The 27166-nt window shown below is 47.5% G+C and overlaps 1 protein-coding gene across 8 annotated transcripts in view; it reads left to right on the top strand.

Annotated features, from left to right (window-relative positions):
- PPP1R12B (protein phosphatase 1 regulatory subunit 12B) overlaps positions 1-27166 on the top strand; it is a 194315-nt gene that overhangs the window by 115714 nt on the left and 51435 nt on the right. For 7 of the 8 annotated variants that reach the window (XM_060300378.1, XM_060299520.1, XM_030844405.2 and 4 more), the window contains 3 exons: positions 3000-3189; positions 3276-3388; positions 4542-4583. In XM_060300378.1, the coding sequence (XP_060156361.1) occupies positions 3000-3189; positions 3276-3388; positions 4542-4583 (345 nt within the window). Of the gene's footprint in view, positions 1-2999; positions 3190-3275; positions 3389-4541; positions 4584-15747; positions 17972-27166 lie in introns of those variants that run through there. The other variant, XM_030844407.2, reaches the window with a different exon arrangement.

Raw genomic sequence — 27166 nt, 5'->3', positions numbered from 1 at the left:
AGATCCCACGAGCCACGCGACAAAAATAATAATAATATTGATTTGTGTGTGTGTCTGCCTATCTGTGTATGTTCTGGTGTTAAGACTATTTGGGTTCAAACCGCAGTATGCTTACTAACTAGCTGTATGGCTTTGGGTAATTTATTTAACCTTGTTTTACATAGTTTCCTAATTTGTAAAAACAGAGCTTATAATAGAGGGTACTCCTTGTGAGGTAATACGTGTATAGTGCTTGACACATTAAGTGTTCAGCAAATCTTTACTACTACGATGATGATGATGTACTTTTTTTTTCATTCTTTTTTTTTTTTGCATCTTTATTGGAGAATTGCTTTACAATGGTGTGTTAGTTTCTGCTTTATAACAAAGTGAATCAGTTATACGTATACATATGTTCCCATATCTCTTCCCTCTTGCATCTCCCTCCTTCCCACCCTCCCTATCCCACCCCTCTAGGTGGTCACAAAGCACTGAGCTGATCTCCCTGTGCTATGCGGCTGCTTCCCACTAGCTATCTATTTTACGTTTGGTAGTGTGTATATGTCCATGCCACTCTCTCGCTTTGTCACAGCTTACCCTTCCCCCTCCCCATATCCTCAAGTCCATTATCTAGTAGGTCTGTGTCTTTATTCCTGTCTTACCCCTAGGTTCTTCATGACATTTTTTTTTTAGATTCCATATATATGTGTTAGCATACGGTATTTGTCTTTCTCTTTCTGACTTACTTCACTCTGTATGACAGACTCTCGGTCCATCCACCTCACTACAAATAACTCAATTTCGTTTCCTTTTATGGCTGAGTAATATTCCATTGTATATATGTGCCACATCTTCTTTATCCATTCATCTGTTGATGGACACTTAGGTTGCTTCCATGTCCTGGCTATTGTAAATAGAGCTGCAATGAACATTGTGGTACATGACTCTTTTTGAATTATGGTTTTCTCAGGGTATATGCCCAGTAGTGGGATTGCTGGGTCATATGGTCGTTCTATTTGTAGTTTTTTAAGGAACCTCCATACTGTTCTCTATAGTGGCCGTACCAATTTACATTCCCACCAACAGTGCAAGAGGGTTCCCTTTTCTCCACACCCTCTCCAGCATTTAGTGTTTGTAGATTTTTTGGTGATGGCCATTCTGACTGGTGTGAGGTGATACCTCATTGTGGTTTTGATTTGCATTTCTCTGATGATTAATGATGTTGAGCATTCTTTCATGTGTCTGTTGGCAATCTGTATGTCTTCTTTGGAGAAATGTCTGTTTAGGTCTTCTGCCCATTTTTGGATTGGGTTGTTTGCTTTTTTGTTATTGAGTTGCATGAGCTGCTTGTAAATTTTGGAGATTAATCCTTTGTCAGTTGCTTCATTTGCAAATATTTTCTCCCATTCTGAGGGTTGTCTTTTGGTCTTGTTTATGGTTTCCTTTGCTGTGCAAAAGCTTTTAAGTTTCATTAGGTCCCATTTGTTTATTTTAGCCTTCAAATTCCTCTTTTCTCTCTCCCTTTTCAACCAAATATATACGTATATGTAATAACCATTTAGGCAGTTGGGTGAACGCTTATTTTGACTTTTAATTTGATGGTACAGTATTATAAAATAAAAGATTTTACTAGAAAAAGAAAGCAGAGGTGGAGCAAGGCGTTGGCTCCGCAGCTTGCCCTCCTCACCACTAGTACGTTGTTCTACAAACTTCTGCAGACCCAAGCACTCACAGAGCACCCTTATTCTCGGCCACAAGCTGTCACTTTGGAGTAGACGTTTTGACTTACGGTCCATTTCTCAATTGCAGTTGGTAGTCAGAGTTATAGGGTTATATTTAAGGTGATCGTAACTCCTGGTTTACCTAAGATTGTTCCAGTGACAGCTTTTATCTCTGGGTAATTATCAGTACTGTTCCTTTTCACTCTCAGAAATGTCCTAGCTGGGATGATAAACTTTATGGTCAACATAATTACAGGAGAAGAAAGTCTTCTTGCTCTAACTTTGAATGGCTAGGCTGCATAAACTAACTGAGGTTCTGTTGTTCGTTTCATTTGTTTTATCGGCTATTTTTTGAGTGCTTATTACATACTAGAGACCGTTGTAAGCACATAACATACATTCTCATTTAATCCTCACAGCCCTCTCTGAGGAAGATATTATTATCCCTGTTTTATACATGAGGAAGCAGAGATCGAAACTCAAGTCACGTACTTCAGGTCACACAGCTCCTTCAAGCTGGAATTGGAGCCACGTTCTCTCAGACTCCCAAGCTGACTATATTTTATTGCTTCTGTCTCTATAATTTATAAACAAATTTATACAATCTCTGCATGTAGTAAGAATTTCTTTCTCTCTGCATGTTCAACAAGCCACATTAAGGTTTATTGTCAAGCTGTGTCTGTCCTAACTCTCAAGGAAAAAAAAAGTTCAAAAGGGAAAGTGGGAATTTTTTTTTTTAATTTTTATTTATTTGGGGTTTGGGGGTGTGGCATGCGGGATCTTAGTTCCCCAACTAGGGGTCAAACCTGTGCCCGCTGCAGTAGAAGCACGTGGTCTTAACCGCTGGCCCGCCAGGGAGGTCTCAGAAAGCGGGAATTTTTCAGAAGTGTCAGTAAGCCTAGTGATGGCAAGTTGGTAGAACGCTCAGATTTGGTCTGTCTTCAGATAACTCCTGCATTGTTTCTTCACATTCCTGAGCTTCTTCGTTTCCTACGTAAACCTTACCTTTCAGTGCGCCATCTTAAAAAGGCCATCATCCTTCCTATTTGCGGTGCACAATCAAAGGAATTTTTATAACCAAGGTTGGTGCCCCCTAGTGCCCTTTGATCAGTTTAGGAAGAGCTGTCCTGGACTGCTGTCAGCCTGTAGCATCTTCAGAGCAGGCGTCTAGAACTCTTCCCTATCTGGCTAATTACTTATAGGCCTCTTGATATAGAAAAGCCCATTTTTAATAAACGTGCTGTCCTTACCCTTTGGTTAGACTTGACCTCTGACATCTCATCATGTGGATTGTTCCAGCCTGTGTATCGTCGCCTGAGGATTCCGGCTCAACCAGACAAACCCATGACACCAGTGTCACCTCCTGCCCCGAGACCCTCCCTCTACACCAGTTCCTACCTGCTCCGGACGGGTAGGTCTTCAGCCCCTGATTCAGAGAGTTCAGAGCCCCCCGCCAGCCCTGCAGGGGCAAAGGAAATGGACAAAAACGGTAGGTCGAGCTTCAGAAACCGCACCCTCCTCCAGTGCACGTGCCCCAGGTTCTTAAGATCCATGCTTTGTTTTCTCTCTGACCAGAGGGCGAAGAAGCAGATTTGGGTGATCAGTCGTCTAACAGGCTGTCCATTCGTGAGAGGAGGCGGCCCAAGGAGCGACGAAGAGGCACAGGCATCAACTTCTGGACGAAGGATGTAAGTGGGCTGTCTGTGCTGGGACATCTCGCGTTACGCTGTGCTGCCCGCCGTCCTGCGTGTCGGGCTCAAAAGGAAGAGTTCCACACGGGGCCCTGAATCGTGCAGATTGTCAGGAGGCATCCCTGAGAAAGAGCAGCCGAAGAAAGGCTCCACTAGTGTGGGACTCATTAGGAATGTTCTGGCTGGGACGCCCAGGGCCTAGGACAGTGCCGAGCACACGGAGGCAGGCAGCAAATAAGCAGTGAATTTACAGCAGCCGTGCAAACAAATCTAACGAGTGCGTAAGCCGCTCAGACTTAGCAGCCCCCAGCGGCCCCGAGAGTCCTGTGGTGAGTCAGCAGTGCCTCAGCGTCGTGTGAGTGCGTAAGCCGCTCAGACTTAGCAGCCCCCAGCGGCCCCGAGAGCCCCGTGGTGAGTCAGCAGTGCCTCAGCGTCGTGTGTGTGCGTAAGCCGCTCAGACTTAGCAGCCCCCAGCGGCCCCGAGAGCCCCGTGGTGAGTCAGCAGTGCCTCAGCGTCGTGTGTGCAGGTGCCACCAGGTATTTCAGGGGCGCTGCCAGGATCGCGAGCATTTCAGAATTTCGTCTGACTCAGGTTTACTCTTTTGGAGAAAAAGAGGAACAAGTGCTATAAAACAGCTTGACTTTGGCTTTTAAATGAAGACGGGGCTGCTGCGCCTCCTGATGACGAGCACACACTCAGTTCTTTCCTTCCCCTCTGGTCTGTACCCTGCTCACTCAGCCTTGTCACTGGCATTTAACAGTCAGGTGGCCAAGGTCAGGTCCCTGGTCACTAGTGACTCATTTGGAATTAGATGGACCATTCAGTGAGACAAGAAATGAGACAATGATGGTCGCCTGTTAGAGACTACTAGGCGAAAGTGTTTGATTATTATAGGACCAAATGGGCTGACAGCTACTGACAAAGCCCAAGTGAGGTCCGTCTGTCTTAAAGATTCTCCTTTTCCTGCCAGGTTCATTGGGCTCTTTGACAGCAAGTGGTGCTCCTGAGCTGCTGCTAAAAGCATCAGTGACAGTGCCCTTGGCCGTCAGCCCTCACTGCCCAGGTGCATAATTGATGGGGCTGACCTTGTTGCCTCCAGGGATGCCTGTGACCGTGATCCTCTTGTCTTTTTTCTTTCTCCCTTTCCAGGAAGATGAAACTGATGTCTCGGAAGAGGTGAAAGCAGCGTGGGTAAGCAACCAGCAGTGAGGCTGCCACCGTGGGGCTCAGCGTCCCCGTAGGGCTCATCCCTGCTCGCGTGCACACAGTTAACAGAAGGAAGAGCAGGCTCTGTGCAGACTTGGGTCCAGGGAGAGTTTGGAGGTGGACGCTCCTCTGCAAGATGGGACGGGTGCTCGCTGGTATACTGTTTTCTTTCCTTTTTCTTTAAATTTGTTTATTTATTTTATTTTTGGCCGCGTTGGGTCTTCGTTGCTGTGCGCAGGCTTTCTCTAGTTGCGGCGAGCGGGGGCTACTCTTCGTTGCAGTGTGCAAGCTTCTCATTGAGGTGGCTTCTCTTGTTGTGGAGCACAGGCTCTAGGTGCACGGGCTTCAGTAGTTGTGGCACGCGGGCTCAGTAGTTGTGGCTCGTGGGCTCTAGAGCGCAGGCTCAATAGCTGTGGTGCATGGGCTCAATTGTCCCATGGCATGTGGGATCTTCCTGGACCAGGGATGGAACCCGTGTCCCCTGCGTTGGCAGGCAGATTCTTAACCACTGCGCCACCAGGGAAGTCCCCCGTTTTCTTAAATGGTGTAACAATGCCCATGTTCTTGAACGAGTTTCCTGCATTTTTCAGTGCCTCCTGTCAGGTTCTAACACAGTTCGGACTCTTTTTCTCTGTTGTGCTATTGGATGGTATAAAGTACTTTGAAATCTTGGGAAGAAAAGTGAAGAGTGATACTGTTTCTTATGAATCTACATCCTCTCCACGCTAACAGAGAGAAACACAAGAGTGAATAGTGTAAACAGTCCAGAAATCGCTTACATTTGACTTTGAAATAAGGTTTAGCTCCTTGGCTCTTGTGTAACCAGACCCCTTAAGGCCTGGCACCCAGCTCTTCTCTGCTGTGGGCACCCCAGGCCAGCTTTCCTGAAGCTCCAGGTTCCTGTAAGCCACTCACATGTGATAGAAAGTTAATGCTTTTCTAGTACCATTAGTACCATTTTTCTTTGGTTTTTGTTTTGTTTCGTTTTTGTTTGTTTATTTGGCCTCACTACACAGGTTGCAGGATCTTAGTTCCCTGACCAGGGATCAAACCGGGCCACGGCAGTGAAAGCGCCGAGTTGTAACCACTGGACCACCAGGGAAGTCCCTAGTACCATTTTTCAAGAAGGAAGGGGTTTGGTTTTGACTAAATGAATTGAGACTCCATGTACATTTCTATTGGGAATTATGTAAGAAGATGGCCTTTTTTCTACCCTACAGTTATGTGACAGTATGTTCTCAGAATATGTTTAATAACTCATACTGAAAATGAAAACTAATTTGTTTTTAGCAGAGGAAGTAGAAATGCTATATTATGTCATTGACCCGCCTGTATTTTGGTCGAGATCCTAAACAGTCAGCAGGGGCCTCCAGAAAGCAGTGCCTATGGTGGCGTGGTGAGAGCTGCCTGCATGCAGCAGCCGGGGCTGCCTCACGGGGAGGAGTGGACGTTGGGTGCAGATGCCGCGTGGAGGCTCCCCGGGGCAGGGGGGGTGTGCACACGACAGTGACTTCATTCCACAGGGGCTTGGGGAGGCTTCAGGGGATGAAGAGTGAACGCAGGAGAGCCTCTGTGGGGAACTATATTAGAAAACCCCTAACGAGAGATCCCGGGTGCTGACTACAGAGCACTGAAGTGGCCCGTCACCCATAGAGGGTCATAGAGGCCGGTGAGCTCCACGGAGGGAGTTACACAGGAGAGCTTGGTGTTGGCCACTGTCTCTGTCAGTGAAAATCTTTGCCTGCACATTTCTAAGCTACTTGATGTGAAAAGTCCTTGCCTGGTGCACCAGGCAAGGGCCACGAAGGTGCCTGTGATGCCATGCTTCCCAGAGAAGTTCACTGAATGACCATTACAGAAAAGATTTTCTGATTGGTGAGATTTGACATAGAGTCATTTGTCAGACTGAAAAATGGTCCACTCATCTTATTGCTCGAGGCATCTGCCAGTGTTCACCGCATGTCCAGCAGACGCCAGCGTGAGTCTTCAGAGAGGAATGAAGGGCCAGTCCTCTCTCTAATGGTAACTGAGTGTGTGCAGGTGCGCCAGCACTCACAGCACGCCCGGCATGTCTCCTGCCCACCACGGTGCCCGGGGGCAGCAGCATCCTGACCCCGGCCTGTGTTAGCGCAACTCTGGTTCTCTCCCGAGCGCTCGTCCAGTCCTGGCAGGCGTGATGCCGGGATCCATACGGGCCCACAGAACAACAGGCCCGTCCCTGTAAATTGTGGAAATCTAACCTCAAGATGGTCAGGACTGTGTCACAACTGCTCTCCCGCTCCAGGAATCTACTGTTTTTTAAGTTAACTCTTCCCAAGACTCTGACATCTGTTATTTTAAATTGGGATAGATTTACAGTCAGTGAACTGCACAGACCTAAAGTGTACTGTTGGATGAGTTTTGACAGTTGTAATCAGTGGTGTAACCACCACTCAAGTCAAGATGCAGAGCTTTTCCGGCACCTTGAAAAGTGCCCCCATCCCCCATCCCGTCCTGAGAGGCAGCCGCTCTTCCGATTGCCGCCACCGTAGAGCAGTGTTGCCTGTTCTTGAGCCTCGCGTACATGGCATCAGTCGGTGATAATACTTTACTTTAAGGGTAGAAAGGAAACTCTGTCTCCAGTCAGAGTTGGAACTAAAATGATTGCAGATGTGCACAGATGCTCTCCTCTTTTCGAAGATTCTTCAGCCCCTCACCCATATATCAGTAACAAGAGCATGGCTGAGAAAACCTTTCTGTTGTTTAACCTTAATCTCTGTAGACATCGTGGAAATTTATTTCTTTTTGTGGACCTAAGCTAGAAAAATGTAACCAACATTTGTACACAGGTAAGGTTGATGGCCAGGAACGGCCCTGATGTTTGTCATGCAGTCTGGGAGGGAGGAAGGAGGCTAGTCATGCATTTCTTTGTTGGTGACACAAGGGACGCTGAGAAGGCTGGGGGCTTGGTCGGGGCCCTGCACGGTGCATGCTTTTAATCAAAACCATCCCCGCTGGAAAACCGACAATGAGCACAGGGCTTCATGTCTTAGCAGCCGCTTAGCCCATGTGCTTAGAGCAGATGTGCGTGGTTGTCTGCGTTAGACGGGTGACCGTCTCCAGAAGTCCTAATATAGCCTGTATCTTGCTAAGTGAAAAAGAAACTGAGTCTGGATTTGACGTGAGGAAGGAGGTACCGCAGTCAGAAGTGCCGCCCCCTGCACTGCTCGTGAGGCACAGGCGCTGGAGCAGTCACGGGCACACTGCAGGTGCTGATGGCCCTTGGGCTCTTCTCGTCCTCTCTTCACTTGCGTCTTTGGCCTGCCTTCATTCTGCTTAACGCTGAGTTTCCTCTACGTGTTCTTGTCCTCTGAAGCAGACTGTTGCCCAGGCCAGTTCTGATATATGATTGAATTTATCACTAGAGGGAGCAAGTCGTCAAAAGAAAAGATGGTGAACAAGCAGAATGGTGTCTAAGGAAGCTGAACGGGAGACGGATTGCTTTTGTTTTAAAGGAATTGTTGACCAGCCCAGTTTAATGCAGTGAAGTTACCCGCCTCCCAAATTTGGGCATCTTAGAATTGGGAAGGAATTTAGAAGAAACTTGGGTTAGGAACCTCGTTTTACAGTTAAGAGAACAGGCCCAGGGCGGTTAGGAAGTACTTGGGGACGTGAAAGCTCTAGGTGAGCGCCCTGTGCCCCGTGTCAGGGAGCCTTTATGGGACTGTGGTGGGGCCGACCTCACATCGCCCTCCATTCCCCATCCTTTTTTTTAAGGGATGCAGGTGAGCAGTCAGATGAAGAGGTCTGTCAGGTGAGGTGTGGATGTGTCCCAAGGTCAGAAGCTTTGTCCCCATGGAGGTGATTGTACCACCCGCCCGGCATGTGGATATTACACCAACCCAGGAGTTCTCCAGACCTCATAGTTTAGGGATTTTTATGGAGGCTTCAACATGGGCATAATTCATTATTAACTCAATCTCCACTCCCTTTACCTTCCCCCCAGAAGATGGAGGGTGAGTCTAAAAGTTCCAAGTTTTTTTTTTTCTTAAAGTATAGTTACCATACAGTATTCTGTAAGTTGCAGGTGTACAATATAGTGGTTCACAATTTTTAACGGTTATACTCCATTTATAGTTATCATAGAATATTGGCTATATTCCGCATGTTATGCAATGTGTCCTTGTCGCTTATTTTTTACCCAGTAGATTGTACCGCTTACTCCCCCCTGCCCCCATTCTTACATTTGTTTTTTACTGAGCAGGTTACATGTTTGAAATGAGTTGCTAGTGGCATCTCGCCTCCTTGAGTAAAGGAAGGTCTTCTTGAAGGACACCTCGAAAGCCTCCTGAGAGTTTCAGGTTCAGTGGTAGAGGGTCAGCCTTCTCCTGCCAGGTGGGAGGGTACTTATGGAGGGAGGGTACGTAAGTAGGTGGGTACTTATGTCTGTCCATCCTTCAAATAGGAAAATGCTTCTCCCTCTAGAATCCCTATTGCTTTTAGGCAAATCCGGTGGCATCAGTCTGAACAGAATCACGACACTTTACCTTCAAAGTCAGCAGTGTAGCGTCCAGTACGGAGTGGAGCCCGTGGTCTGGTGGCTAACCCTCCTGTAAGAGGCCTTGGTTATAGGAGACACTGTTAAGGAAGCGTTGACCAGTAGGTGTTCAGATACCGGCCGTAGATAACCGGTAGCAGCTAGTCGGGAGAGACCTTGGTCAAGTGTGCAGAAGATATAAGCGATTAAACGTTAAGACTTTCAAACTAAATCAAAGAGAGGCTCAAAGTGAAATTTGCCAGCAAAGCTTGGTTTTAAACTAAGCTTTAACAGAAAATAAAACTTGCTTTGGGAGCCATTTGGCCCCAGAAATATCTCTAATACCAAAAGCCACTAAATGCATTTCCCATTTTGTCCTGCCTTCTCTTTTATAAGCTTCTCGTGTGTTCACTGAACAAGTACTTCCAGGTGCCTGTGGGCAGGGGTGCAGCAGTGAACAAAAAGCCCTGTTCTTGTAGAGTCTGCATTCTGGTGAAGCAGGCGGGCAGCGAGTAAAATGAACGTGCCAAGCAAACGGTGTGTGGAAGATGAAAAGCCGTGTGGAGTGGCTCCAGGACTCAGGAGTGGGGAGTGCAGGGCGGGGGGTGCTGAGCATCTAAGGGGGGGTCGGTGTCGGCCTTGCCGCGAAGGCAGCACTGGAGCCCAGCGTGAAGGGAGTGAGTGGGGAGCCCCGTGGATGTGCGCAGGCAGAGGGAACAGAGCCCGCGGGGCCGTGAGGCAGGAGGACAGGCAGGACCTGTGAGGAGACGGCGTGGGCATGAGAGCCCACGGCAGAGCCCGGCGGTCGGTGCCAGGGCGTGCGAGCCCGTGTAGAGCTCTGCGCAGCAGAGGGGCAGGAGTCACATTCTGGGGGGACTCCGCCTGCTGTTTGGAGAAGACCCTCTATGTCACCCTAACCCAGGACTAACGAGGGGTTTGGGCCAGGTGATCGCAGGTGGTGAAGATGCTGAGAAGTTTTCATATGCACGGCGTATTTCAGAGTTAGAATCAGCAAGACCTCTGCGGGATTGGGTATACGGTGAGAAGAACAGAGGGGGGTCAAGGTTGGCACCAAAGCTTTTGGCTCAAGTGCCTGAGAGGGTGGAGTTTTCATGAACTGAGATGGAGAGGACTCTGGAAGGGCAGGCCTTTGGGTTTGGCTCTAGAAGCCCTGGATTTGATGTGTCTGACCGCCATCCACAGGGAAATGTCAGGGGCGGAGTTGGAGGTACAGACTGGATGCAAACATGCAGGTTGTCTCGGGAACCATGACATCGGAGCAGCTCACCAAGAGTGCAAGTGTAGACAGAGACGCCCAGGAAACGGGCAAGTCAGAGCACTTGGCTCTGAGAATGTGACTGCAGTTTCCCCCTTTTCCAGAACAAAGTCAGGCAAACAAAGCACGCTCACACAGAACAGTAGGTAGTTCGCGTATTATTTCACCTGCTTTTCTCAACTGGTGCAGGGCTGTTCCCCGTGAAAGCTGCCTGGCCTGTTTGTGGAAGAGCCGTGTAGTCGTGGAGGAGAGCCAGTTCCTGGAGCTCCCCTGACAGCTTCTGAAACAGAAATTACTGCCTCTCTGCAGACCTTGTCTGGAGGTCTCTGAAGACCAGGAATGTCATAAGACTTTTTGTTACAGGAGAGGAATTCTACCAATTAACCGTATCTACAAATGATCTTTTAAGCTGACTCAGCTTTTGGTTCCCTTTGCCTTACCTGACTTCCCTCAGTTGATTGCATCTTTGAATAACTAGCGCTCCATTTCACTTAAGGAGAGGCTTTCCTTGAAAACCTCATTTCTAGGTGCTGCTCGCCTGTACCAAACTCTGGTTTATCCCTGTGCTGCCTACAATGGCGGTCGTAGGCTTGGGGTTTTAGAACTGAAAGCAGCTCTAAACTTCTGCCCTCCCCTCCCCTCCCCTCCCCTCCCCTCCCCTCCCCTCCCCTCCCCTCCCTCCCCCCTCCCTCCCCTCCCTCCCCTCCCCTCCCCTCCCCTGCCCTCCCCTGCCCTCCCCTGCCCTCCCCTGCCCTCTCCTCCCCTGCCCTCCCCTGCCCTCCCTCTCCCACATCACATACCTTGTAGGATCTCAGGTCCCCGACCAGGGATTGAACCCAAGCCACGGCAGTGAGAGCGCCAAGTCCTAACCACTGGACCACCAGGGAATTCCCTAAACTTCTCATTTTAGAGATCACAGCTGAGGAGGCCCAGAGAGAGGGAGCACAGCTGTGTCTAGGGCTTTGCACCGCATTCTCCTGAGTCTGTATCTGTCGTGCATGTTGGGTGATGTACTGTCACAACAGGCTAGGAGTGCAGACCCAGGAGCTGGGCTCCCGGGGCAACCCCACCTTGACCGCTGAACTGCTTTGGACGAGATGCTTCAGTTTCCTCATTGTAAAGTGGGGATAATAATAGTGTCTACCTCTTAGAGTTGTAAAATGAAAATGAGTTAATGCATTTAAATAGTTAGAGATGAGTAAGAGCCACTCAAATTATTTTCCAAATCTGTAGGTTCCTAAATCTGGATGAGAGAATGGCTTTTGGAATACTCTCACTGACTTCAGAATCATGTGATTTTGAAGTTGTTATTAATTTATCCATAAAGAATGGATTCTTTGAAGAGTCAGAGAAGTAGCTCAGGCTCCAGCGTGTGCTTGTGCTCTGAAAATGAACCTGATGAGTTTTGAGAAATAAATCTTAAAAGCAATTGCTGAGGCAGGGACAGAAATGAGTAGAGAAGGAAGGACCGAGAGCTCAGTGTTTCCTAGTTTGCTTGGAGCCCTTTGAAGACCTGAGGAGAACAAGTCCCTGCACATCTCTGTGTCCTCAAGCAGGCTTTAACCCTTCTGCCTAAACACCCTCCCGTTTCTGTTTTTCTGCATGTGTTCCCACAGATCTTCACCACTCCCCCCACTCTCTTTCTTCGAGTAAATAACGGCCCTTTTTCCCACTTGCTCTGAGTTTTCACAGTTTTGCGTCTGGCTGTTTGCTGGATCTTCACCCCTCTGTCAAGCAAGATTTTGAACTTGTTACTTAACCTTGTGAAGCCCCTTTATCTGCTGGAGGGCGTCCAGCGATTTTCTGTCCGCTCTCCACCGCTGGGCAGTGTCTTCGCCATTCTCCTTTTAGGTAAAAGCCTAGGACTGTTTTGCTTTCCCGTCTCTCTGGGGCCTGATTGCCTAATATGGTAAAGTATGTCCCAGACAAGCCTGTGCTGTTGAGATAGAACCAACAGTCTAAGTTTAAAGACGCGGTAGGTAGGCTCTCGGGTGGAGTTGCTTATTTCTGTAGGAAAGTAGGATTTTTCACAGTGTACCGTAAAGCCACCGTAATCTTTGTGTTTAAGCAAGCCACTCTTCCTTTTAATCGAGTGAAAAGATAGTAAAGTATAGATATTCCTCCCTCAGCTTCTTTATCTTCAGCCAGATAAGAAGAGGAGGAGGAAAGGGTGGTTAGCGTGTCCCTAGAATGAGCGGGCTGGAGAAGCCCGGGAAATTTGATGATAATGCTCATAGGAATAGATTTAATGAGAGGGCCGTCATGAACAGCCCCCAGGGCTCGGCAGACTCTCTGCGCAGGCCGTCGGGGTCCCAGCAGTGACGACGGGGGGCCGGGGGTGCGGGTGGAGAGACTGGGAAGCGCCTTCTGTCCAGGCTGCGTGAGGGGGCTTCTCCAGCTGTGACTCCACGCTCACTGGACGGCCTCTCCTTTCACTGCACACTTGCTCTTGCTTTGCAACCGTCGTTCTTAAAATACTACAGCTGCTGGGATTTGCTATATATGGGTCATACTTGTGCCTTGCTGTAGCCAAGCTGTATAAACCATCTTGAGAACAAAGTTTCTTTTGGCATCTTCCTTCCTTTTAAGGACTCTATTAATTTTGGGTCATGCCATTGCCAAGCAAATCTCAGTAATCAAAATACACATGTATTCCTTTCAGACCCGGTAATTTTTGGACCCGCTGTCCCACGTCATCCGTGAATTCTGCTTCAGTCAGAAATCGTTTTTAAGATAGAATAAATTGACCTTCAAGGTATCTGTTTGAGCTTTGCTCAATGTCTTATACAAAGATGTGAACTTTATCAACTGCTGAGGGTAGGACAGTTAACCTCTTGACCTTGCCTTTTATTCCATTCTCTTCCTTCTCCGACTGCCTTTAAGGTATCCGTTTTTGTTAGTGACCTGTAACCTTATGTCTCTTTGTTGGAGGGACGCCAGTGAGCTTGAAACTCTGCTGGAACTTGCCTTTTATGATTACAAAGGCGATGCGTTTCATTATAGAAAATATACGAAGTACAGAAAAGTGTAGAGAGTATTTCTAGAGGAGGCTGTCCTTTCAGGGGTCACCGCGATGGCTGACGTTGTGGATGCGTTTCGTGGTCAGGGGCCAGGGAAGCCAGACACCCTTGTGTGTCCCGTAAAACAGACAGTTGTCCCGCAGCTGGGCTTCTCACCGTCTCCCTGGACAGTCAGAGATAAAAGCCTTTCTGTTATCCGAGTTCAAAACCCAAGTTGATTTTATGTATGCACTCACATTTTTTGGCAGAGGGAGGTTCTAAATATCCACCTTGGTTTTGCTCACGCCTGGCAGCAGTGCCTCCTGCACGATGATGTCATCGCACAGCACACCCCTTCGTGACAGTCCTGTGGGGGGGGTCCACGCCTCCGGCTGCTCCATGGCACCTCCCAGTATTACTGGCCCCCAGGTTTACACATTGAAATACGTGTTTCATTATAAATGATTTTCTGTTTGTTTCTTCTTCGTGTTTAATTATTGATTTTTGTGATTTTAGCTGAGTTTTACATCTAAGAATTTCATTTCAGGATAGTCAAAGTCGGGGCAGGGGTGGGTAGAAGATATTTGTTATAAAAGGAGATTCATACCGCTATAAAGAATAAGAAAAAGTTGTCTAAGTCATTCACTCAAAAGAGATTATTGTTTGACGTTACGGTGAATCTCCTGCCAGTATGTTTCCTAAGAGTTTTTTTCCCCAAGACCAGAGGAGGATCGTTCCCGCCCTGAGCACTCCTGGGACCCCATCATTACCGTGGCGGCAGCTTCCTGTGAGGTTGTCTTCAGAGCACTCAGTCAGTCTGTGCTGGCTTTGATCGTGGAGAGCCTCCAGGGGTAATTGCTCCCCTTTCAGTGCAGTCTGGGGGTTACCTTAGTTACAGGAGTCTTCATTTCTCCTGTTGATGGTGTGGCTGGAGAGCTTTAACCATGGCTTAGGCTTAGCTAATGCCAGCGTTCTAGCCCCATGATCGAGGTGGAAAGCTTAGTGTGGGATTTGCAGCTCTTTCTCAGTGAGCGAAGTGTTTATAGATCTGCCCCAGCAGGAATGTTGAGCTTGAGGCACTGATAGATGTCGCCTTTCCCGGTGTTGTTGTGGGAGGACCGGAGGGGTAGGGTGGTGGGGTGAATGGTCACAGTTTACCAGTCTTCATTTTCTCCAGCTCCGTCTTCGGTCAGGCAAGCTCAAGAATCAGAGAGCAGGCATTTAGGGACATGAATTTCTTTCATGAAAAACCATAATATTCTATCCAAACGTAACCCTGTAAGGTACACAAATGTTCCCACAGGTGTGCCTTAGCAGTGCGTGCTTTCCTGTGCTTTTAACATTTTTTGTCTTCTTACAACCCAAACTCTTACACTGTGAATTATGCCAACGTTATTGGCTACTGAGAAGAGAGAAGGGACTTTTAAAAAGCCCTTTAGCCAATTAATAGCTCAAATGAAAATACTTAGTATGGTCTTGGAGCTTATAGCTCCGGTTATATTCCTGAAATATTTTTCAGGTTATAGAAGCATTTTAAGAGGAAAATAACATGTTTGGATCTCGTTTAACCAAGTGAAACAGTTCATGCGTCAAGATGGGGCTTTGCCTGGCGCTGAGGGACTTTCAGAAGTACTTCACCAAGGTGGCGGTCACGGGGCTGTCATCACCGAGTGCTGCGGTCTCCCTTTCCCCGAGTGCCCGGCTGCTGTGGAGGGTCCACATTCTGCGCCCTGGGGGGAGGCGGCGGGCAGGTGTCCGGGCCTATTCTTCAGCAGTGGGTGCGGAGGAGCGGCCAGCCTAGTCCTGGTCTCGGCACCTACCGCTCTAGGTCAGGGCTCAGCAGATGCTTTATGTGAAGGGCCTGACCGTCAGCGTGTTCTGCTTTGCCGGCTACAGGGTCTGTCGCGCCTGCTCGGCTCTGCTGTCCAGTGGGAAAGCAGCCGTGGACAGTGCGTCATGAATGGGCGCGGCTGTGTTCCAATAAAACTTTATGCACAAGCAGGCTGGTGGGCTGCACTCGGCCTCCGGGCCAGGCCCCAGTTTGGCAGCCTCTGCTCTAGGTTCCCGGCTCAGAAGGAGTTTGCTGACGTCAGCGTGGCTCCAAGCGCCCACTGTCCCCCATCCAAGCACTCCTTTGGTAATGCCGCATCTTGCTGACTCTGGAGCACGACTGACAGCTCGTGGGCAGGGGAGTCACCTGTTGCGAGGCGTCCGTGTCGTCTGTCCTCAGCCGGAAAGGCACTGGTGGATTTTGGTCCCACTGCAGGAAACGTGGCCAAGCTTCCCGAAGGAGGAGCCCAGGAGGGAGAGTGTCTGTCTTCTGTATCGTCCACATGGAGTTTCTCTGCTCTGTTACAGGTCTTTACCTTCTGAGGAGACAGTCTGAGATGGTGGGTTCCCGGTCTGTCCCTTATCGGCGTTTCTCACCTGAGCCGTCCCTTCCTACCTCCCAGGGACCTACAGGCACGGCTGGACGCAGGCAGTCGCTTGCCACGTGAGAAGTGCAGCTCTTTGTAGGCTCTGACCACAGCCGAGTTGGCGCCTGACACTCACAGGTTCTTAGGAGGGTGCCTGTCCAAAGGTCGTTGCTTGCTGTCAGTCACTCTAACGGCTGGTTATCATTTGAATTCCTCAGGAGTAGATTCTGGAATTTATTGTCTTTTGCCTTGTTAACTTTCAGTCTGCAGAATATATGCAGGAAGAATTGCGGGCGGGGGGGGGGCGGATTTGCAGAGGGGTTGACATAAATCTTCAAAGCTTTGACCCTGCTTTTACTTGAAATGATATTTAAAAGGAGTGGATTTTTAGAAAGAAGCTAATGAAATTTTGATCCTTCAACAATTTTAGGGAAAAAAGTGATGAAAGCTGACAGTAATCTGTCACAGTAAAGACTCCTATCAGATGTGGGAACTGATGATAGGTTAGCACAATTAATTTTGTGCCAAGTAAGCAAAACCAGACCTTCTCTTGAGAATACGGGTCTACCTAACGTGTGCCTGTTGTCCAAGAAGTCTCTTGGGTCACCGGTGACCTTTGGTGCTCAGGAATAAAACGGTGAAATACCTTTCGGGCACCTGCGAGATTATTTCTGGCGTGCTTGACTCGGAGCTCTGGGCAGGCTTGGGTACTGGCGCCCAGCGAGCTGAGCGGTTCTCGGTGATGACGGGTGAAGGTAACAGGTAGAGCTTCTGCCGTCGTCGTCCTCAAGCTGGTCAGGAAGAACCAGTGCGGTCATTTGTTTAGGACATGGATTTTCGAGCCTCTCCCCACGCGATTCCGAATTGGTGGAGGGTGGAAAGCCTGGGAGCCTGCATCATACAAGCCTCCAGGGGAATCCCAACGGGCAGGTTTCACAGACACTGTCCTCGAGGTACGTGAACGTTTAGGGGTTGCTAGCATCCCAGGGAGGCCGTCATAAAGCCTAGGACTCCCTGGGGCACAGCTCAGAGCCAGCCTCCACTCCTTGCCGCCCTGCAGAAGGCACGCACTGATTGGGTGCCCGCCATGTGTCGGGCTGCGCGCCTCGGGGATGCAGGAGTATGACAGCAGGCATGCTCACATCCTGAGGGGCAGGAGCCGGTCCTGTTAGACGCCCCCATCGAGACACCTAACAGGCCGTTGAACCGAGGAACCTGGTGGTTGTGGAAGACGTGCGACAGATCTGGAGTCACTGCCTTAGGACGGGGATTTAGTGCCCGAGGACTGGGTGAGATTGCTCAGGAAAAGGGCACAGTTAGCACAAAAGGGCCTGTGGCTACGTTCCAGATTATTCCAGGGCTGGCCCTGGACAAGACCCAGAGTATTTCTCCGATTGTAATGGAAGAACGTGTACAGATAAGTTGGTGGATCTCATGGTGGGAAAACGAAGTAGCTCTGATCTGCCTTTTTGTCACATACACACTTTATATGTACAGAGCAATCAGAGCCTGTTAGAATCCAGATGAAAGATAACGAAATAGGTCTCTAGTGCTTCGCGTGGACTGAACGGGAGAAGTCGGCAGGACTCACTGTCTTCCTGGCTGTGGGGCGGGAGCATCGCGGGAGTGTGGGGTGGCTGGGAAGATGCAGGGGCGGGGGAGACGGTGCTGGCTTGGAGCCAGAGACCTACATTCAGAGCCAGTTCCACCTCTTATTTGCTGTATGGCCGTGGAAAAGTCGTTTAACTTCTCGGAACTCTGACAGTGCTTTAATCTGCAAAATGAGATCACTCTTCCTGTCTCACAGGCTTAATGTAAGGAACAGCAGTACAAATGTTTTTTACTTTAGATAGTGCCAAGCTTTTAATAAATGAAAGCTACTAGTATAATGGTCCTACACGTGTCTCCTTCCCCCCGTCTTTGAGCTTCTTTATTCCCATTCCTTGGAATGCTCTTCTTGCTTTATTGCCTCTTTCTCCGACTCCCCCTCCCTTTTTAGTGCACATTCATGTTTTAGGCTAAGCTCCACCTCCTCCAAGAAGCCTTCCTTTGATCCCTCCTCCGACTGGACTAGAGTCTTCTCAGTATCTTGAATTTACCTTTAATACACGGTGATTATCATTATTAGATTGTATTTGCCAATTAAAGTAAAATCCTTAAAGGTGTGGTCTGTTTCTTCTTCATTATTTTACCCTCAAGATCTAGTGTTTCGGTATGTTTTCTCTGAAAACTTGTAGAACAGCTCAGTTAGTGTCGTTCACATTTCTGACTTGGTGACTGTGTGTGCCGCGTGCTGGAGTGAGGCTGGGAATTCGGGAGGAAGAGCGTGTTTGGGGCGCAGGTGACGATTTTGCTTTCGGTCGTGCTGAGCTGGAAGGGAAGCGTCCACACGCGACTGGATGTGTGGGCTGAGTGTGGGGAGGTGCGGGGCTGGGGGAAGCGAGGGCGCCCATCACATAGGCCGTCTCTTCAGACGCGCTGCCGCCTGTGGAGCCGCCTGTGAGTGCTGAGTGACCACAGCCAGCGCGGTGAGCATGGTGGCGCTGGCCACGGCGCTGCAGCAGCTGCGCTGGTGGCAGGGGCAGGGCAGGAGATGGGCCGCTGCACGGAACAGCTTCCCCACGGGAAATGGGAGCTCCGCTGCCAGAAGCAGGGGAGGGGAGCAAGTGCCCCCACGCCTGCCTCGGCCACGTCACAGGACTCTGCTGCCCACAGAGGGTGCGCTCGGAGGCCCCTGGGCCTGGTGACTGGCAGGCATTGCTGGCTCGGGAGGGCAGTTTGGGGGCGGGGGACAGGCCCTGGAGCAGCGGCATCTGCTCTGTGACTGACTGCGTGCAGGGCGTGTGATGAGTTTTCTGGGGTTAATAGTGTCTGGTTCGTAGCCATTTGCTCTGGGGGCAAAGCTCCAAAATAGTTTGCTGATTAAAAAAATCTTCTACATGCACCCCAACGTTCATAGCACAATAGCCACATAATCTTCACAATAGCCAGGACATGGAAACAACCTAAATGTCCAACAACAGAGGACTGGGTAGAGAAGACGTGGTACATATATACAATGGAATATTACTCAGCCATAAAAAGGCTTGAAATGATGCCATTTGTAGCAACATGGATGCAACTAGAGATTATCATACTAAGTGAAGTAAGTCAGACAAAGACAAATACCATATGATATCACTTATCTGTGGAATCTAAAATACGACACCAATGAACTCATCTACAAAACAGAAACAGACTCACGGACATAGAGAACAGACTTGTGGTTGCCAAGGGGGAGGGGTTGGTGAGGGAAGGATTGGGAGTTTGGGGTTGGCAGATGCAAACTATCATATATAATGTGGATAAGCAACAAGGTCCTACTGTATAGCACAGGCATGTATATTCAATATCCTGTGATAAAACATAATGGAAAAGAATGAAAAAGAATATATATGTAACTGAATCACTTTGTTGTACACCTGAAACTAACACAACATTGTGAATGAATTCTACTTCAATTAAAAAAACAAAATCTTCCTAAAGGCTGGAAGAGTTCAAATAGATCTAATCTTCCTATCACTTGGCCGACTGTGGTGACGGCCCGATTTTATGCTTCCCCCGACTGCTCCCCCAACACTCCTTACTGTGCATTGCTGCTGTCTCCTGGCCGCCCGCTCCCACGTGGATGTTCCGAGGGAATGAAAAGCAGAGTGTCTCTGCCTCGGAGGAGCTCTTTCCACAGTTGACGCCAGCTGTGAGGCAGGGGTTGGTTATTGATCCGTCGGCGGGGGGCGGCTGTCTGGCACCGTCAGGCTCCCAGCTTGTTTTCTCTGACGTGCTTCTGCCTTTTTTGTGTTTAGCTTACTCGTTTACAGGATGCTTTCAGAGAGAAAGCCTAATCCAGGATTGAGAGAGTTCTGCTTACGCCACACCGAGAAGCTTTTATAGAGCGCAGCTGTGGAGAACAGCCCTAAGAGGTTCTGGTTCATCTAAGAGGGTTTCCTCAAAGCAGAAAGCTTCCTCCCAGCCCCCGCTTCTCCCCGTCCTCAGTTGCATCATCTCCCCAGAAGGGTGCCACAGGCAAAGCAGAGCCGCTAACGGTGCACCCTGGGGAGGGTCAGGGGCTGGGCTGACTCCAGCCTCGCTGCCTCTGGTCCACAGCAGCGCGGTGCTCTGAGGAGCTGCTCCTGTGGTGTGTTCCGTAGCCCTTTAAAGAGCTCGTCTGCTGGCCTTGACTTCCTGGCAACGATGTTGTTCCACCGCAACCTACAGCTGACCTTAAAGGGGTAAATTTGATTTGGATAGTAATGATTATTAGAAAACTATTTCAACATAGACTGGTTAAGAAAGTTAAGGAGGAGTATGTAACCTCACTAGTATTCAAAGCTATAAATGAGCATCAGGAAGTAGGATTTTATTTTTCACCGACCAAAATAGGAAAAGATGTTGAAAAGATAATGGCCAGTTTAGGTGGGAGGAGAGTGAGATGGGTCTCCTCGTATTTCATGTTGGGAATGCAAATTAATACTTCCTTTTTGGAAAGCAAATTGCCAAGGTATCAAAGGCCCTGAGCTGATCCAGAATTTTCATTTTTGGAAGTCTATCTCTAGGAAATAGTCCTGAATATGAAAAAGGAAAAAAAAAAGCTTTATGTACAGAGATTTGAACCACAGGGTGTGTTATATATATGTGGCTCTCTAAACATTTGTCCATTCAGTAAATACTCGAGTGCCTGTTATATGGGAGGTGTGTGTTTGGTGCTGTTGAACAGAACGAGTCCACTTGGCGATTTATAATAGTGGAAAAAGCGGGAACAACCTAAATGTCCAGTATTCTGGCAGCAGTTAAGTAAATGATGATTCGCGCACACAGCGGATGCTGTGACTCACAGCTTGCTTTCCATCCCCTGACGGCCAGCGCTTTAGGGTGTTTCCTTGGAACAGACTAGAGTAGGAGGCAGCGGTTTGGAAATGAGTTACAAAGGCAGTGTCACGCCCTGGATAAATGCTCATGATGAAGTGTCATCGAATGAGCTGGACCCACAGGTACACCTGTTACGTGAGCACACGTGTGAGGGTCAGAGACCGAGGACGGCCACCGTGCGTTGGCGGTGGCTGTGTTCCTGTGGTGGGACAGAGTATGACCGACTCTTTTCTACTCATCTTTATTTTCTGAATCTTCTTTGATGAGCCCCTGTTGCTTGTGTAATTTTTTTTCCTAAATGCTTTGGCAGCACAAACTTTCAGAAAGTAGAGGCTTGAAAGTGAAGCAAAGTGGAGTGTAGGCTGCTGTCATGAGCTGTATCCCGCTCTCTGACTGTCGCCTGTTTCCGCTGCGTGGAGTACCGCGGGGGGATCGGGGCGCAGGCAGCCAGGGGCCTCTCAGGGCCTGTGTGTTTGGGAAGCCCTCTGGGGTGTTATCTGAACACTGCCTGGGACTGGGGGGCTGAGGGCCACCCCGTAACGTCAGGATCAGCGTGGTTTCTGGCGCCGTGCGCTGAAATTGAACAGCTCACATACAGTCACAGTTCTGAGAAGCTGTGAAATGTACCCCTGAACCCAGCTTCACTCCTCCCTCCGCCTCCCCCCGCCCCGCTCCCCCGCCCCGCTCCTTCTCTCCACGTCTGCTCGTCTGCTCACCTGCTCGCGGGCCGCCGCGCCCAGGCCTGACTCGGTGGTGCTCAGGGCCTGCGTGCTCACCTCCTGGGTACAGCCGCGCCGTGCTGCCTGCTTGTGCTCCTCCGGCACTTGGAGCTGGTCAGCTGGAGATTGACTTTCGTGTCTTCTCAGCTCTCAGGGACGGACGTGTCTGGGGCTTGGGCGGGGGGGGGGTTCTGTTTTGTCTGGGCTGGCTTGCTATGTTCTGTTTGAAGCTTAGATTGCGTCTACACCCCGCACCAGGCACCAGCAGGTGTGCTTTGCAGAGTGGTGGTCAGACAGACAGATCCCTGCGTCTGGTGAGGCTCATTCCAGGAGTGCTTGGCCCTCTCCCTTCACCTGGCAACCTACTGACTCAGCATGCTTATACGCCAGCAAACTGTGGAGGTCTCAGAAAGCTCTTTCTGGAAGGCACTTTACAAACTGTTCTAGCCCAGCTCCCTTATTCTATAGATTAAGCACCTGGGCCCCCAAGGGGGCATGGCTTCACCTGAGCTGTGCAAGGACTGGGTGTCAGAGAGTACAAGCCCTGAGCCCCCAGACCCGCTGTCCTCCTGCAGGGCTGGGTGTGCCCCCCGGCGCAGGGGCTGGCTGCCCTTGCTCCCGGGTGGGGAGAGCGCCCTCTTCTCGTGCCCGTTGACTCAAGTGTGGGAACTAGGGGTAGAGCTCATACACGAGCTTTACAGCAGAGGCTGCTGCTGCCCCCAGCTTAGTACCTTTTTAAAGTCACCTTCCCTCCGTACCTCACGTTCCAGTATACCCGTTGTTTCTTTCAATCCACACAGTTTCCAAATGGCAGGAATATTCCTCCACTACAGTTGATTTTGAGTTTGAACTTTGGATATATTTGCTAATGTTTACAGACTGGTGAGGTTAGGGGAGCTGAACTGCTATTATTTCAAAAGTAAAAGCCATTAGTGATAAGGGTAATTCACAAACGGATGGTAGTCAAACTGGCAATGGTAGATACCAGAAGACAGGACAGTATCTTCAAAGTGCTGTGGGAAAACAATTACGAACCTACAGCTCTATGCAGTGATTTATTTACACAGCAGGTGTAAAATAAAGGCGTTTTCAGACACACAGGGGCTAACTGCTCAACCCGCAAACCCCAACTGATGAAAGAACTAAGGAATGTTCTTCAGCAAAAAGAAAAATAAATGCAGAAAGAAGTGAAATACAAGAAACAAAGTGTTGAATACGGTAATAAAGCTATTTTTTTTAATGTTTAAAACACTGGATCTAGAATTCTAGAAATAATGTGGTGTTAAAGATGTAAAACTGTCCTGTGGTTCTTGTTTTCAGCAGAAAAGATACTGATTAACTTTACACACTTTTAAAGAAAAAAAAATACTTAAATAAGTGTTAAATTACTGTGTAGGAATAACCACTAAAGTCATACAGAATTAGAAGGTACAGCTCCTAAATCAGTAGAGGAAAAACAGGTAAGTTGAAGATTCATTCACTCCATCCAATGGAACACAGGAAAGGGGATGAAAAGAAGAAAAGGGGAAAATAGGAAATACAAAATAAAATGTGTAAGTAGTCATGATGAACATGAATTTACCTATAAAGCCAGAGGCACTCAGGTTGGATTATTCTACTATAAGCTGTCTTCAAAGTTGTACTTAGCAGTAAAAGATAAAAGTATGGGGCGGGTGGGGAGAATATATGCAAATACTCACCAAGAGGAAGCTGATCTGGCAACATTAATAGCCATCAAAGATAATTTTAAGGGCTTCCCTGGTGGCGCAGTGGTTGAGAGTCTGCCTGCCGATGCAGGGGACGCGGGTTCGTGCCCCGGTCCGGGAGGATCCCACATGCCGCGGAGCGGCTGCACCCGTGAGCCATGGCCGCTGAGCCTGCGCATCCGGAGCCTGTGCTCCGCAACGGGAGAGGCCACAACAGTGAGAGGCCCGCGTACTGCAAAAAAAAAAAAAAAAAAAAAAAAAGATAATTTTAAGCAAAAGCCATCAAATGACAGGAAGATATTTCTTGATTGTGAAAAAGGAACAATCCCAAAGAAGTTATAAAGTAATGGACTGGAGACACTGAAAATATAGTCTCAAGATTTATAAAACAAAAGCTGTCAGAATAACACAAAGAAATAGTATATCCACAATCAGAGTTTCAGATTTTAACACACCTCTCTCAGAAACTATATCAAACAGACAAAAATAGTTAAAGGACATAAAGGATTTGAACGCCATAATTAACCAACTTGATCCAATAAATACAGAGCACACATGGCATGTGTATCATGAGGACCACACTAAATTAAAACTCAGCATTCTCTCATTCATTCATCAAGTATTTCTTGAGTGCCCAGTGTTTGCCATACACCGTTCTAGGCATGTGGAGTGCATTAGTCAACAAAACAGGCAAAGAGCCTGGATTCGTGATGCTTATCTTCTCCCGGGGTATCAGGAGCAGGCAAGCAGTGGACAGCAGCCACAGTGAGGGATTGGGTGGAGAGAGGACAGGCTGTATTATCAAATAGGGTGTCTGAGTAAATCTCATTGGCAGGCTGAGATTGGGGCAAAGAATGGAAGAAGCTGAGTGAGTTAGCCATAAAGCTTTCTGGAGGAAGAGTATTCCAGGCAGAGGCATCAGCTAGAGCAAAGGCCATAGAAGAAGCTGGGGAGGAGAGTAATACGAAAGAGAATCAGATCATGTGGGTGTAGGGTGTTGTAGGCCTTTTTCATTTACTCTGCATGAAATGAGCCATTGCAGGAATTTGAGTAGAGGAATGGCATGGTCTGACTTACGTTTTAAGGTAATCCCTCTAGCTGCTGTATTGAGATTAGACTTGAGACAAGAGCAGAAGCTGCCGGACCGTTACAGTAATTCAGGCAGGAAATGATGGGGACTTGGAACACATGGTAGCAGGATAGGAGTTGAGAGTTGATAAGATTCTGGACGTGAGGAAAACACGACAATCCAAAACCTGTGGGACGCAGTAAAAACAGTTCTAAGAGGAAAGTTTATAGCAATGCAAGCCTGCCTCAGGAAACAAATATCTCAGATAAACAACCCTAACCTAAAGGAGCTGGAAAAAGAACAAACAAAGCCCAAAGTTAGTAGAAGGAAAGAAATCATAAAGATCAGAGCAGAAATAAAATGAAATAGAGACCAAAAAAAAAAAAAAAAAGAAAGAAAAGATCAGTGAAATTAAGAACTAATTCTTTGAAAAGATAAACAAAATTTATAAAACTTTAGCCAGACTCATGAAGAAAAAAACAGGGCCTAAATCAATAAAATCAGAAATGAAAAAGGAGAAGTTACAGCTGACACCGCAGAAATACAAAGGATCCTAAGAGACTGCTACGAACAACTATATACCAATAAAAGAGACAACCTGGAAGAAATGGAAAAATTCCTAGAAATGTTCAAGCTCCCAAGACTGAATTAAAAAGAAGTAGAAAATATGAACAGACCAATTACCAGTAATGAAATTGAATCAGTTATTTTATTTTTTTTATTGGAGTATAACTGCTTTACAGTGTTGCGTTAGTTTCTGCTGTACAGTGAAGTGAATCAGCTCTATATATACATCTATCGCCTCCCTCTTGGACCTCCCCCCACCCATCCCACCCACCTAGGTCTTCACAGAGCACCAAGCTGAGCTCCCTGTCCTGTACAGCAGGTTCCCACTAGCTATCTGTCTTACACATGGTAGTGTATTTATGTCAAAACTAATCTTCCAATTCATCCCACCCTCCCCTTCCCCCTTCCCTCCACACGTCCGTTCTCTACGTCCGTGTTTCTGTTCCTCCCCTGAAGATATGTTCATCTGTACCATTTTCCTACATTCCACATATATGCGTTAATATACGATATTTGTTTTTCTCTTTCTGACTTCACTCTGTATGACAGAGTCTAGGTCCATCCACGTCTCTACAAATGACCCAAATTCATTTATTTTTATGGCTGAGTAATACTCCATTATATGTACCACATCTTCTTTATCCATTCCTCTGTTGATGGGCATTTAGGTTGTTTCCATGTCCTGGCTATTGTGAACAGTGCTGCAGTGAACATTGGGGTACATGTGTCTTTTTGAATTATGGTTTTCTCAGGGTATATGCCCAGTAGTGGGATAGCTGGATCATATGGTAGTTCTACTCTTAGTTTTTTAAGGAACCTCCATACTCTTCTCCATAGTGGCTGTATCAGTTTACCCACCAACAGCCCAAGAGGGTTCCCTTTTCTCCACACCCTCTCTAGCATTTATTGTTTGTAGATTTTTTGATGATGGCCATTCTGACCGGTGTGGGGTGATATGTCATTGTAGTTTTGATTTGCATTTCTCTAATAGTTAGTGATGTTGAGCGTCTTTTCATGTGCCTCTTGGCCATCTGTATGTCTTCCTTGGTGAAATGTCTGTTTAGGTCTCCCGCCCATATTTTGATGGGGTTGTTTGGGTTTTTTTGATACTGAGCTGCATGAGCTTTTTGTATATTTTGACCAATCCTTTGTCCATTGCTTCGTTAGCAAATATTTTCTCCCATTCTGTGGGTTGTCTTTTCATCTTGTTTATGGTTTCCTTTGCTGTGCAAAAGTTTTTAAGTTTAGTTAGGTCCCATTTGCTTATTTGTTTTTAATTTTCATTACTCTAGGAGGTGGGTCATAAAAGATCTTGCTGTGATTTATGTCAAAGAGTGTTTTTCCTATGTTTTTCTCCAAGAGTTTTATAGTGTCCGGTCTTACATTTAGGTCTTTAATCCATTTTGAGTTTATTTTTGTGTATGGTGTCAGGTAGTGTTCTAATTTCATTCGTTTACATGTAGTTGTCCAGTTTTCCAGCACTATTTACTGAAGAGGCTGTCTTTTCTCCATTGTATATTCTTGCCTCCTTTGTCATAGATTAGGTGACCATAGGTGTGTGGGTTTATCTCTGGGCTTTCTATCCTGTTCCATTGATCTATATTTCTGTTTTTGTGCCAGTACCATATTGTCTTGTTTACTGTAGCTTTGTAGTATAGTCTGAAGTTAGAGAATGTGATCCTCCAGCTCCGTTTTTCTTTCTCAAGATTGCTTTGGCTATTTGGGGTCTATTGGGCCTCCATATAAATTGTAAAATTTTTTGTTCTAATTCTGTGAAAAATGCCATTAGTAATTTGATAGGGATTGCATTGAACCTGTAGATTGTTTTGGGTAGTGTAGTCATTTGCACATTATTGATTCTTCCAATCCAGGAGCATGGTATATGTCTCCATCTGTTTGTGTCATCTTTGATTTCTTTTATCAGTGTTTTGTAGTTTTCTGGGTACAGGTCTTTTGCGTCCTTAGGTAGGTTTATTCCTAAGTACTTTATTTTTTTTGTTGCCATGGTAAACGGTATTATTTCCTTAATTTCTCTTTCTGGTATTTTGTTGTTAGTGTAGAGGAATGCAAGAGATTTCTGTGCATTAATTTTGTATCCTGCAACCTTACCAAATTCATTGATTAGTTCTAGTAGTTTTCTGCTTGCATCTTTGGGATTTTCTGTATATATTGTCATGTCATCTGCGAACAGTGACAGTTTTACTTCTTCTTTTCCAATTTGTATTCCTTTTATTCTTTTTCTTCTCTGGTTGCCGTGGCTAGGACTTCCAAAACTATGTTGAACAATAGTGGTGAGAGTGGCCAACCTTGTCTTGTTCCTGATCTTAGAGGAAATGCTTTCAGTTTTTCACCATTGAGAATGATGTTTGCTGTGGGTTTGTCGTATATGGCCTT

This window comes from Globicephala melas, chromosome 1 (assembly GCF_963455315.2).
Source record: "Globicephala melas chromosome 1, mGloMel1.2, whole genome shotgun sequence".
NCBI lineage: Eukaryota > Metazoa > Chordata > Mammalia > Artiodactyla > Delphinidae > Globicephala > Globicephala melas.
The sequence above is the reverse complement of the archived record's forward strand: the minus strand, read 5'-3'. Positions and strand labels throughout refer to the sequence as shown.